The sequence below is a fragment of the Dreissena polymorpha genome, chromosome 4 (genome assembly GCF_020536995.1).
Source record: "Dreissena polymorpha isolate Duluth1 chromosome 4, UMN_Dpol_1.0, whole genome shotgun sequence".
Taxonomy (NCBI): domain Eukaryota; kingdom Metazoa; phylum Mollusca; class Bivalvia; order Myida; family Dreissenidae; genus Dreissena; species Dreissena polymorpha.
Genome location: NC_068358.1, coordinates 98,640,037 through 98,654,133, shown reverse-complemented (window position 1 = coordinate 98,654,133; position 14,097 = coordinate 98,640,037). Strand labels below are relative to the sequence as shown.

At 34.0% G+C, this 14,097-nt stretch overlaps 1 protein-coding gene across 1 annotated transcript in view; it reads left to right on the top strand.

Annotated features, from left to right (window-relative positions):
* LOC127878876 (serine-rich adhesin for platelets-like) overlaps nucleotides 1-14,097 on the top strand; it is a 37,297-nt gene that overhangs the window by 9,696 nt on the left and 13,504 nt on the right. Inside the window, exon 4 of the mRNA XM_052425402.1 lies at nucleotides 7,653-8,218. Coding sequence (XP_052281362.1) covers nucleotides 7,653-8,218 — 566 coding nt within the window. The remainder of the gene's footprint in view (nucleotides 1-7,652; nucleotides 8,219-14,097) is intronic.

The window sequence follows — 14,097 nt, the reverse complement described above, 5'->3', positions numbered from 1 at the left end:
CCTGAACACTTTAAAACAATTGAACGTTCGGTTAAGTAAATTGTCGGCTTAAAATTAGCGTTTAATAAAGCCACAAGGTTAATTACGTTTCGAAATGTTTCGATCATGGTCAATATATTCATATAATTTACAATAATTATTTGAAAAAAAAAGTGATCAACCAAAATTTCGCTCAAGCATAGAATAACTAACAGTTATGTAATTCGCCAACTTAATTCAGTCATTTTGTAGCGGTGATAGTTAAATGTTTGATTAGCATAATTGTGAATTAGAATGTTTTCCTATTAGTTAATTTAAAATTTCAGTTACCAACGAAACGGTTACGGAAGCCGTGTGCATGCTATTTGAAGCCAGTGGAGGCTGTGGACAAGGTTTCTACTGCGAAAACCATGCCGGGAAACCAGTTTGTGCAGAACCTACCACTACAACTGCAGAAGCTACTACTACAACAGCAGAAGCTGCTTCTACAACAGCAGAAGCTACTTCTACAAATGCAGAAGCTACTACTACAATTGCAGAAGCTACTTCTACAACTGCAGAACCTACCACTACAATGGCTGATCCTACTACTACAACTGCAGAACCTACCACTACAATGGCTGATCCTACTACTACAACTGCAGAATCTACCACTACAACTGCAGAAGCTACTACTACAACTGCAGACGCTACTGCTTCAACTGCGGAAGCTACCACTACAACAGCAGAAGCAACTACTACAACTACAGAAGCTACTACGCCAATTGTAGAGGCTACCACTACAATTTCTGCTCCTTCAACTACAACTGCGACCAACATTACATCGCAGAAAATCACGGTTATTCTTAAGTTTGCTATTAATGCTTCTACGGTGGATTTCAATAACGCCTCTTCAGAATCATATGTTGACCTTTTACGAGTTTTGCAAGCAGAGGTTGGTATAAAGTTTTTACATTTATTTTTTATATACCTGTTGTTGTTTATATCATGTTTACCTAAGCAAACATATTACCCGTTAACATTTACATATGCTTCAGAGTCTTATAGAGAAGTACCCAAAATTCAATTGTTGTGGAAATTGGTAAACTGAATGAAACGGATTAAGGATTGTCTCTTAAAGTATCACATTGTCTTGTAATTATTATTATAAAAGCCTGATACCAATAGCTGGATAAGTAAATGTTGATACAAAATGATATTTCTTGAATGAATTTAAAACAAGTTTACAGTAAGTGCATTAAAAGCTAGCTGCTTTTCTTACACGGTATGTAGTTGTGTATTGGTCCAAATATGTAACCGTATTGTACAAACGCTGTCAAATAAAAATACTATTGTGTTTAAGTAATAACCTTGTCAGTATTAATTATCTTCTTTGCAAACTCGGCATTAAACCATCTTTGATCAATCGTTGAAGGGAAATGGTCCTGACCCTGAGACCTATGTATCCGTTTGAGTAAAGGGACTTCATAAAAAATATCGCCAAAATGCGTTATGCAAAGATCAATATAATTTTCCCTGCAACAATTATTTACACCATTCGTCCACACATTCATGTCATCAATAAATATTTATGAGTTTAATATTTTAGTATAAGACGTTTAATGTTCACCGTTCCAAGCCTATGCATACGCTTGATGCGTTCAACTAGTATGAGTTTCGCAATGTGTAGTTTTACCATTAAAATAAAAAAAGAAATCGATTAAACAATAATCATATATAATATTTGGTTCATGCATACACTATACATCTATATATATTAAAACAAATTTTGGGAAGCTAATACATTGACAACCACACTCGAACCAGTTCTAACAATAAAGGTATATGTACCCTTCGTCCTGTTTGTTTACACAGATCCAACAAATACACTCCGTTACAATGTAAACGCCCATTGTCTAGAGAATAGCGTATCTTACATTCATAAAAATAAAATGGCCAGGTAGAAAATCAATATTTTAAGAGTTGTCATTTCGAAACAAGTCTGGCAAATTTGATGTATGCGCGTTCATGTCGCCACAAACAATTAAATTAAAACCGCAAACATTTTTGGATTAAAGGTCAATAATAAACCCTAATCATCGGTCAAACGTGTGACCACCAATTAAATCTTGTTTATAAATTTACTACGGTACAGCATAACAAAGAAAAATATATAAATCACCGTTAAGACAAACTTTTGACGCCTCAAGTTGAACACAAATAATACCATCGTGTGACTGAAAAACTAAACCCAAAATGCTTCCAAACCGAGGATTTTAATTGTTTATGTGCATCGCGATTTTTCTTCTGCGCCATTTTGCACAATCGAAAACGAAAGTAGACTGTGTAGTACCATGTTTTTGTCGAAAAAGTAGCGATAATTGTGACAAACTACATACCAGTCAGCCTTTCAAACAAAAAGAAACAATTTAACGAAATGTATGAGGGCGAAATAAACAATTAACGCAAACGAAAGGTTAAACTCAAATAAGATCCGGATTCGAAACCAAATTTACCAATCACGGTTAGATCCGCGAATCCTCGTTTGGATCCGCGAATCTCGGATATTTCGGATATTCGGTGCAGCCCTAGTATTATGTATTAGTAACACTCAAACCGGTGTATGTGATTTATTTTTATGGGTAATCTTTACGAAGTGACGCTTTAATTCTTTTTATTTCAGCTGCAGATGTATTACAATACAACTATGGCACAGCAAGTTCTAACACTTATAGTAACAAGTATACGGTACGATTTCTTTATCTTAAAAAAAAGACCATTGCAGTTTACATAAAGAAGTTTTAATGATAGCGTATACGAATTAAATGTCGAAATTGTATGCTCTCAACCTTAAACAAACTTACGAGCATTAATGAGGAACATAATACAACATATATTAACAATCTTTACATGATACGTTGAATAAAATATTGTATATTTTAATGAAATTCATAACGAATAAGTAAACGCCGATTCCAACACGTTGACTCGAATTTTTGAAGAATCCAAATCGTTTCGATATGTAAATCTGCACAGATGAATTTTTTTCTCTCCAAAAGTGTGCAGGTGTCGTGCCCATAAGTACATATGTAAACGAGATTCTGAAATAGTTCACCTTTAAAACCATAGTCTCCTATACATAATAATAATTATGAAGTTAATATACTGCAACTAAATAAGACGTCTTTAATTATAATTTTTAAGATGATAATGGCGACAATAACGACAATAGATATAATGATGATGAAAAAGAAGATTTTGAAATTTAATGATGATTATAACTATGACGATGATGCTCTTATGATAATGTTGATAATAATAATGATGGTGATTATGATGGTAGTGATGATGATGATGATGATGATGATGATGATGTTGAGGATAATGATTCAATTATGAACATGGTTAATGTATTATTAAAATGGTGATGATGCTAATTCTTGGTTCCTCTGCATTGCCAGCCAAGGCAGCGTGATCGTTGAGTTCGAGGTGGTGATTCCAGACAACCAGGAGGCCAGAATGGCATTTACGGAGGCCATCATCGCCCTTGTCAGCGGTAATACGACCATTCGAGTCCTCAACATGCCAGTATCAGCAACCGAAGTTCAGATAAATAATGCATCAGGTATTGGATGTTGTTGTTTTCGAGAATGGATTTTTTGTCGTTCTTTTCATTCGTACTTACGATTTTTTTACACCGTCGTTTTATATTATCAAAACCCTGAACCAACACTTTAAAACAATTGAACGTCCGGTTAAGTAAAGTGTCGGCTTAAAATTAGCGTTTAATAAAGCCACAAGGTTAATTACGTTTCGAAATGTTTCGATCATGGTCAATATATTCATATAATTTACAATAATTATTTGAAAAAAAAGTGATCAACCAAAATTTCGCTCAAGCATAGAATAACTTACAGTTATGTAATTCGCCAACTTAATTCAGTCATTTTGTAGCGGTGATAGTTAAATGTTTGATTAGCATAATTGTGAATTAGAATGTTTTCCTATTAGTTAATTTAAAATTTCAGTTACCAACGAAACGGTTACGGAAGCCGTGTGCATGCTATTTGAAGCCAGTGGAGGCTGTGGACAAGGTTTCTACTGCGAAAACCATGCCGGGAAACCAGTTTGTGCAGAACCTACCACTACAACTGCAGAAGCTACTACTACAACAGCAGAAGCTGCTTCTACAACAGCAGAAGCTACTTCTACAAATGCAGAAGCTACTACTACAATTGCAGAAGCTACTTCTACAACTGCAGAACCTACCACTACAATGGCTGATCCTACTACTACAACTGCAGAATCTACCACTACAACTGCAGAAGCTACTACTACAACTGCAGACGCTACTGCTACAACTGCGGAAGCTACCACTAAAACAGCAGAAGCAACTACAACAACTACAGAAGCTACTACGCCAATTGTAGAGGCTACCACTACAATTTCTGCTCCTTCAACTACAACTGCGGCCAACATTACATCGCAGAAAATCACGGTTATTCTTAAGTTTGCTATTAATTCTTCTACGGTGGATTTCAATAACGCCTCTTCAGAATCATATGTTGACCTTTTACGAGATTTGCAAGCAGAGGTTGGTATAAAGTTTTTACATTTATTTTTTATATACCTGTTGTTGTTTATATCATGTTTATCTAAGCAAACATATTACCCGTTAACATTTACATATGCTTCATAGTCTTATAGAGAAGTACCCAAAAATCAATTGTTGTGGAAATTGGTAAACTGAATGAAACGGATTAAGGATTGTCTCTTAAAGTATCACCTTGTCTTGTAATTATTATTATAAAAGCCTGATACCAATAGCTGGATAAGTAAATGTTGATACAAAATGATATTTCTTGAATGAATTTAAAACAAGTTTACAGTAAGTGCATTAAAAGCTAGCTGCTTTTCTTACACGGTATGTAGTTGTGTATTGGTCCAAATATGTAACCGTATTGTACACACGCTGTCAAATTAAAATACTATTGTGTTTAAGTAATAACCTTGTCAGTATTAATTATCTTCTTTGCAAACTCGGCATTAAACCATCTTTTATCAATCGTTGAAGGGAAATGGTCCTGACCCTGAGACCTATGTATCCGTTTGAGTAAAGGGACTTCATAAAAAAATATCGCCAAAATGCGTTATGCAAAGATCAATATAATTTTCCCTGCAACAATTATTTACACCATCCGTCCACACATTCATGTCATCAATAAATATTTATGAGTTTAATATTTTAGTATAAGACGTTTTATGTTCACCGTTCAAAGCCTATGCATACGCTTGATGCGTTCAACTAGTATGAGTTTCGCAATGTGTAGTTTTACCATTAAAATAAAAAAAAGAAATCGATTAAACAATAATCATATATAATATTTGGTTCATGCATACACTATACATCTTTATATATTAAAACAAATTTTGGGAAGCTAATACATTGACAACCACACTCGAACCAGTTCTAACAATAAAGGTATATGTACCCTTCGTCCTGTTTGTTTACACAGATCCAACAAATACACTCCGTTACAATGTAAACGCCCATTGTCTAGAGAATAGCGTATCTTACATTCATAAAAATAAAATGGCCAGGTAGAAAATCAATATTTTAAGAGGTGTCATTTTGAAACAAGTCTGGCAAATTTAATGTATGCGCGTTCATGTCGCCACAAACAATTAAATTAAAACCGCAAACATTTTTGGATTAAAGGTCAATAATAAACCCTAATCATCGGTCAAACGTGTGACAACCAATTAAATCTTGTTTATAAATTTACTACGGTACAGCATAACAAAGAAATATATATAAATCACCGTTAAGACAAACTTTTGACGCCTCAAGTTTAACGCAAATAATACCATCGTGTGACTGAAAAACTAAACCCAAAATGCTTCCAAACCAAGGATTTTAATTGTTTATGTGCATCGCGATTTTTCTTCTGCGCCATTTTGCACAATCGAAAACGAAAGTAGACTGTGTAGTACCATGTTTTTGTCGAAAAAGTAGCGATAATTGTGACAAACTACATACCAGTCAGCCTTTCAAACAAAAAGAAACAATTTAACGAAATGTATTAGGGCGAAATAAACAATTAACGCAAACGAAAGGTTAAACTCAAATAAGATCCGGATTCGAAACCAAATTTACCAATCACGGTTAGATCCGCGAATCCTCGTTTGGATCCGCGAATCTCGGATATTTCGGATATTCGGTGCAGCCCTAGTATTATGTATTAGTAACACTCAACCCGATATATGTGATTTATTTTTATGGGTAATCTTTACGAAATGACGCTTTAATTCTTTTTATTTCAGCTGCAGATGTATTACAATACAACTATGGCACAGCAAGTTCTAACACTTATAGTAACAAGTATACGGTACGATTTTTTTATCTTATAAATATCAGTTAGATTGCCGATAACTTGTGTGAAATTAAAAAAAGACCATTGCAGTTTACATAAAGAAGTTTTAATGTTAGCGTATACGAATTAAATGTCGAAATTGTATGCTCTCAACCTTAAACAAACTTACGAGCATTAATGAGGAACATAATACAACATATATTAACAATCTTTACATGATACGTTGAATAAAATATTGTATATTTTAATGAAATTCATAACGAATAAGTAAACGCCGATTCCAACACGTTGACTCGAATTTTTGAAGAATCCAAATCGTTTCGATATGTAAATCTGCACAGATGAATTTTTTTCTCTCCAAAAGTGTGCAGGTGTCGTGCCCATAAGTACATATGTAAACGAGATTCTGAAATAGTTCACCATTAAAACCATAGTCTCCTATACATAATAATAATTATGAAGTTAATATACTGCAACTAAATAAGACGTCTTTAATTATACTTTTTACGATGATAATGGCGACAATAACGACAATAGATATAATGATTATGAAAAAGAAGATTTTGAAATTTAATGATGATTATAACTATGACGATGATGCTCTTATGATAATGTTGATACTAATAATGATGGTGATTATGATGGTAGTAATGATGATGATGATGATGTTGAGGATAATGATTCAATTATGAACATGGTTAATGTATTATTAAAATGGTGATGATGCTAATTCTTGGTTCCTCTGCATTGCCAGCCAAGGCAGCGTGATCGTTGAGTTCGAGGTGGTGATTCCAGACAACCAGGAGGCCAGAATGGCATTTACGGAGGCCATCATCGCCCTTGTCAGCGGTAATACGACCATTCGAGTCCTCAACATGCCAGTATCAGCAACCGAAGTTCAGATAAATAATGCATCAGGTATGGGATGTTGTTGTTTTCGAGAATGGATTTTTTGTCGTTCTTTTCATTCGTACTTACGATTTTTTACACCGTCGTTTTATATTATCAAAACCCTGAACCAACACTTTAAAACAATGGAACGTCCGGTTAAGTAAATTGTCGGCTTAAAATTAGCGTTTAATAAAGCCACAAGGTTAATTACGTTTCGAAATGTTTCGATCATGGTCAATATATTCATATAATTTACAATAATTATTTGAAAAAAAAGTGATCAACCAAAATTTCGCTCAAGCATAGAATAACCAACAGTTATGTAATTCGCCAATTTAATTCAGTCATTTTGTAGCGGTGATAGTTAAATGTTTGATTAGCATAATTGTGAATTAGAATGTTTTCCTATTAGTTAATTTAAAGTTTCAGTTACCAACGAAACGGTTACGGAAGCCGTGTGCATGCTATTTGAAGCCAGTGGAGGCTGTGGACAAGGTTTCTACTGCGAAAACCATGCCGGGAAACCAGTTTGTGCAGAACCTACCACTACAACTGCAGAAGCTACTACTACAACAGCAGAAGCTGCTTCTACAACAGCAGAAGCTACTTCTACAAATGCAGAAGCTACTACTACAATTGCAGAAGCTACTTCTACAACTGCAGAACCTACCAATACAATGGCTGATCCTACTACTACAACTGCAGAATCTACCACTACAACTGCAGAAGCTACTACTACAACTGCAGACGCTACTGCTACAACTGCGGAAGCTACCACTACAACAGCAGAAGCAACTACTACAACTACAGAAGCTACTACGCCAATTGTAGAGGCTACCACTACAATTTCTGCTCCTTCAACTACAACTGCGGCCAACATTACATCGCAGAAAATCACGGTTATTCTTAAGTTTGCTATTAATGCTTCTACGGTGGATTTCAATAACGCCTCTTCAGAATCATATGTTGACCTTTTACGAGTTTTGCAAGCAGAGGTTGGTATACAGTTTTTACATTTATTTTTTATATACCTGTTGTTGTTTATATCATGTTTACCTAAGCAAACATATTACCCGTTAACATTTACATATGCTTCATAGTCTTGTAGAGAAGTACCCAAAATTCAATTGTTGTGGACATTGGTAAACTGAATGAAACGGATTAAGGATTGTCTCTTAAAGTATCACCTTGTCTTGTAATTATTATTATAAAAGCCTGAAACCAATAGCTGGATAAATAAATGTTGATACAAAATGATATTTCTTGAATGAATTTAAAACAAGTTTACAGTAAGTGCATTAAAAGCTAGCTGCTTTTCTTACACGGTATGTAGTTGTGTATTGGTCCAAATATGTAACCGTATTGTACACACGCTGTCAAATTAAAATACTATTGTGTTTAAGTAATAACCTTGTCAGTATTAATTATCTTCTTTGCAAACTCGGCATTAAACCATCTTTTATCAATCGTTGAAGGGAAATGGTCCTGACCCTGAGACATATGTATCCGTTTGAATAAAGGGACTTCATAAAAAATATCGCCAAAATGCGTTATGCAAAGATCAATATAATTTTCCCTGCAACAATTATTTACACCATCCGCCCACACATTCATGTTATCAATAAATATTTATGAGTTTAATATTTTAGTTCAAGACGTTTTATGTTCACCGTTCCAAGCCTATGCATACGCTTGATGCGTTCAACTAGTATGAGTTTCGCAATAAAAAAAATCGATTAAACAATAATCATATATAATATTTGGTTCATGCATACACTATACATCTATATATATAAAAACAAATTTTGGGAAGCTAATACATTGACAACCACACTCGAACCAGTTCTAACAATTAAGGTATATGTACCCTTCGTCCTGTTTGTTTACACAGATCCAACAAATACACTCCGTTACAATGAAAACGCCCATTGTCTACAGAATAGCGTATCTTACATTCATAAAAATAAACTGGCCAGGTAGAAAATCAATATTTTAAGAGGTGTCATTTCGAAACAAGTCTGGCAAATTTGATGTATGCGCGTTCATGTCGCCACAAACAATTAAATTAAAACCGCAAACATCTTTGGATTAAAGGTCAATAATAAACCCTAATCATCGGTCAAACGTGTGACAACCAAGTAAATCTTGTTTATAAATTTACTACGGTACAGCATAACAAAGAAATATATATAAATCACTCTTAAGACAAACTTTTGACGCCTCAAGTTTAACGCAAAAAATACCATCGTGTGACTGAAAAACTAAAGTCTTTTGACTAACATGTTTATTTCGAGTATATTCAATTATACCACCTGACGCTAGTTTTTTAGTTTTCAAATTTTCAGTTCTGTTTAGCTCGTTGTGCTCAAATCCCTCAATATAAAGTCCGTTAACCCATGTGCCCATGTCTATGTCAACAAAATAACATCATAACAATTAGAAATACTGACACTTCTATGTGATTGAAAATGGAAGAAAATGGTTTCGCTAATGCGGTCATTTGAATAAAAGTTTATAACATCTCTATTTCTTTACTGCGACATTAATGTTCATCATCCAAATGTACATCCTCTGATATCATCACCACGATTGTAGCTATATCTTTAATAGATAAAACTGATATGTTTATACATTTCTGATGGCATAATCATCAATGCTAAGGTATTAACTGCTCAGGATGATCACATATTTATTGAATTTATTTTTGTTAATGTATTAAGAGGCAATTATAATAAATGTCAAGGATTAAATGTGCATGTAATTTCAATGTCACTCTATGATAAATGCAAAAGTATAGCACATCTACAAGAACATGTTGTGCATTTAAAGCTAATAATTGTAAAATATTGCATACTCAAAATTAAATAAGATTAACATAATTCTTTTACAATTCAATGTAACAAACACAACAGGGCACTTATCTGTACTGTAAGGTTACGATGTTAGTTTGTAGCATGTTTTTTTAATGCAATTTACACCCCCATCCACGAAAACAAACAAACAAAAGTAATCGCATTTATGAAGAAGCGCATGGGTATTATGTAGTGCTGCACCGAATCCAAAATTTCAATCGGATCCGAATTCGAATCCAAAGGCTCGGATATCGAATATCGGTTCGAATCCTAATTTGAAAGTAAAAATACGCAAAATAAATTATAATATATATTGTTATAACCAAAATTATGTTTTGAAACACCTGAACGTATATATGTCTTATGAGAAAAGTAATTAACTTTTATTATTATATACTTTACAGCTACTAATATTTATACTACTTTAGCAGCATTGGGAAATTCAGCTGCAGCCGCAACAGCAGTAGTGGAAGCAGAAATAACGACATCAAAAACAAAAACAAATACTAAGTAGATGACAAAATTGACTTACGTTGTTCGAAAAAAAAATTATACCCGGGTCCAGATTCCGCAAATTTCTTAAAATCGCACATACACGAAATAGTGTAAGCATTTTAACAACAAACATTAATAATAATGTCTCATATTAAACACATCTATGTCAGTAAGATATAAAATGAATAACGCTGTATTTTAACAAGCAAAAAACGCATCACACGCAATCTGCACTAAGTATCAATAAAATACTTCGTAACGATCACTTATAAGCCAGAATTAGTATGCTGATAAAACCCAAAATGCTTCCAAACCGAGGATTTTAATTGCTTATGTGCATCGCGATTTTTCTTCTGCGCCATTTTGCACAATCGAAAACGAAAGTAGACTGTGTAGTACCATGTTTTTGTCGAAAAAGTAGCGATAATTGTGACAAACTACATACCAGTCAGCCTTTCAAACAAAAAGAAACAATTTAACGAAACGTATTAGGGCGAAATAAACAATTAACGCAAACGAAAGGTTAAACTCAAATAAGATCCGGATTCGAAACCAATTTTACCAATCACGGTTAGATCCGCGAATCCTCGTTTTGATCCGCGAATCTCGGATATTTCGGATATTCGGTGCAGCCCTAGTATTATGTATTAGTAACACTCAAACCGGTATATGTGATTTATTTCATGGGTAATCTTTACGAAATGACGCTTTAATTCTTTTTATTTCAGCTGCAGATGTATTACAATACAACTATGGCACAGCAAGTTCTAACACTTATAGTAACAAGTATACGGTACGATTTCTTTATCTTATAAATATCAGTTAGATTGCCGATAACTTGTGTGAAATTAAAAAAAGACCATTGCAGTTTACATAAAGAAGTTTTAACGATAGCGTATACGAATTATATGTCGAAATTGTATGCTCTCAACCTTAAACAAACTTACGAGCATTAATGAGGAACATAATACAACATATATTAACAATCTTTACATGATACGTTGAATAAAATATTGCATATTTTAATGAAATTCATAACGAATAAGTAAACGCCGATTCCAACACGTTGACTCGAATGTTTGAAGAGTCCAAATCGTTTCGATATGTAAATCTGCACAGATAAATTTTTTTCTCTCCAAAAGTGTGCAGGTGTCGTGCCTATAAGTACATATGAAAACGAGATTCTGAAATAGTTCACCATTAAAACCATAGTCTCCTATACATAATAATAATTATGAAGTTAATATACTGCAACTAAATAAGACGTCTTTGATTATACTTTTTACGATGATAATGGCGACAATAACGACAATAGATATAATGATGATGAAAAAGAAGATTTTGAAATTTAATGATGATTATAACTATGACGATGATGCTCTTATGATAATGTTGATAATAATAATGATGGTGATTATGATGGTAGTGATGATGATGATGATGATGATGATGATGATGTTGAGGATAATGATTCAATTATGAACATGGTTAATGTATTATTAAAATGGTGATGATGCTAATTCTCGGTTCCTCTGTGCATTGCCAGCCAAGGCAGCGTGATCGTTGAGTTCGAGGTGGTGATTCCAGACAACCAGGAGGCCAGAATGGCACATACGGAGGCCATCATCGCCCTTGTCAGCGGTAATACGACCATTCGAGTCCTCAACATGCCAGTATCAGCAACCGAAGTTCAGATAAATAATGCATCAGGTATGGGATGTTGTTGTTTTCGAGAATGGATTTTTTGTCGTTCTTTTCATTCGTACTTACGATTTTTTACACCGTCGTTTTATATTATCAAAACCCTGAACCAACACTTTAAAACAATGGAACGTCCGGTTAAGTAAATTGTCGGCTTAAAATTAGCGTTTAATAAAGCCACAAGGTTAATTACGTTTCGAAATGTTTCGATCATGGTCAATATATTCATATAATTTACAATAATTATTTGAAAAAAAGTGATCAACCAAAATTTCGCTCAAGCATAGAATAACCAACAGTTATGTAATTCGCCAACTTAATTTAGTCATTTTGTAGCGGTGATAGTTAAATGTTTGATTAGCATAATTGTGAATTAGAATGTTTTCCTATTAGTTAATTAAAAATTTCAGTTACCAACGAAACGGTTACGGAAGCCGTGTGCACGCTATTTGAAGCCAGTGGAGGCTGTGGACAAGGTTTCTACTGCGAAAACCATGCCGGGAAACCAGTTTGTGCAGAACCTACCACTACAACTGCAGAAGCTACTACTACAACAGCAGAAGCTGCTACTACAACAGCAGAAGCTACTTCTACAAATGCAGAAGCTACTACTACAATTGCAGAAGCTACTTCTACAACTGCAGAACCTACCACTACAATGGCTGATCCTACTACTACAACTGCAGAATCTACCACTACAACTGCAGAAGCTACTACTACAACTGCAGACGCTACTGCTACAACTGCGGAAGCTACCACTACAACAGCAGAAGCAACTACTACAACTACAGAAGCTATTACGCCAGTTGTAGAGGCTACCACTACAATTTCTGCTCCTTCAACTACAACTGCGGCCAACATTACATCGCAGAAAATCACGGTTATTCTTAAGTTTGCTATTAATGCTTCTACGGTGGATTTCAATAACGCCTCTTCAGAATCATATGTTGACCTTTTACGAGTTTTGCAAGCAGAGGTTGGTATAAAGTTTTTACATTTATTTTTTATATACCTGTTGTTGTTTATATCATGTTTACCTAAGCAAACATATTACCCGTTAACATTTACATATGCTTCATAGTCTTATAGAGAAGTACCCTAAATTCAATTGTTGTGGAAATTGGTAAACTGAAGGAAACGGATTAAGGATTGTCTCTTAAAGTATCACCTTGTCTTGTAATTATTATTATAAAAGCCTGATACCAATAGCTGGATAAGTAAATGTTGATACAAAATGATATTTCTTGAATGAATTTAAAACAAGTTTACAGTAAGTGCATTAAAAGCTAGCTGCTTTTCTTACACGGTATGTAGTTGTGTATTGGTCCAACTATGTAACCGTATTGTACACACGCTGTCAAATAAAAATACTATTGTGTTTAAGTAATAACCTTGTCAGTATTAATTATCTTCTTTGCAAACTCGGCATTAAACCATCTTTGATCAATCGTTGAAGGGATATGGTCCTGACCCTGAGACCTATGTATCCGTTTGAATAAAGGGACTTAATAAAAAATATCGCCAAAATGCGTTATGCAAAGATCAATATAATTTTCCCTGCAACAATTATTTACACCATCTGCCCACACATTCATGTTATCAATAAATATTTATGAGTTTAATATTTTAGTATAAGACGTTTTATGTTCACCGTTCCAAGCCTATGCACACGCTTGATGCGTTCAACTAGTATGAGTTTCGCAATGTGTAGTTTTACCATTAAAATAAAAAAAGAAATCGATTAAACAATAATTATATATAATATTTGGTTCATGCATACACTATACATCTATATATATTAAAACAAATTTTGGGAAGCTAATACA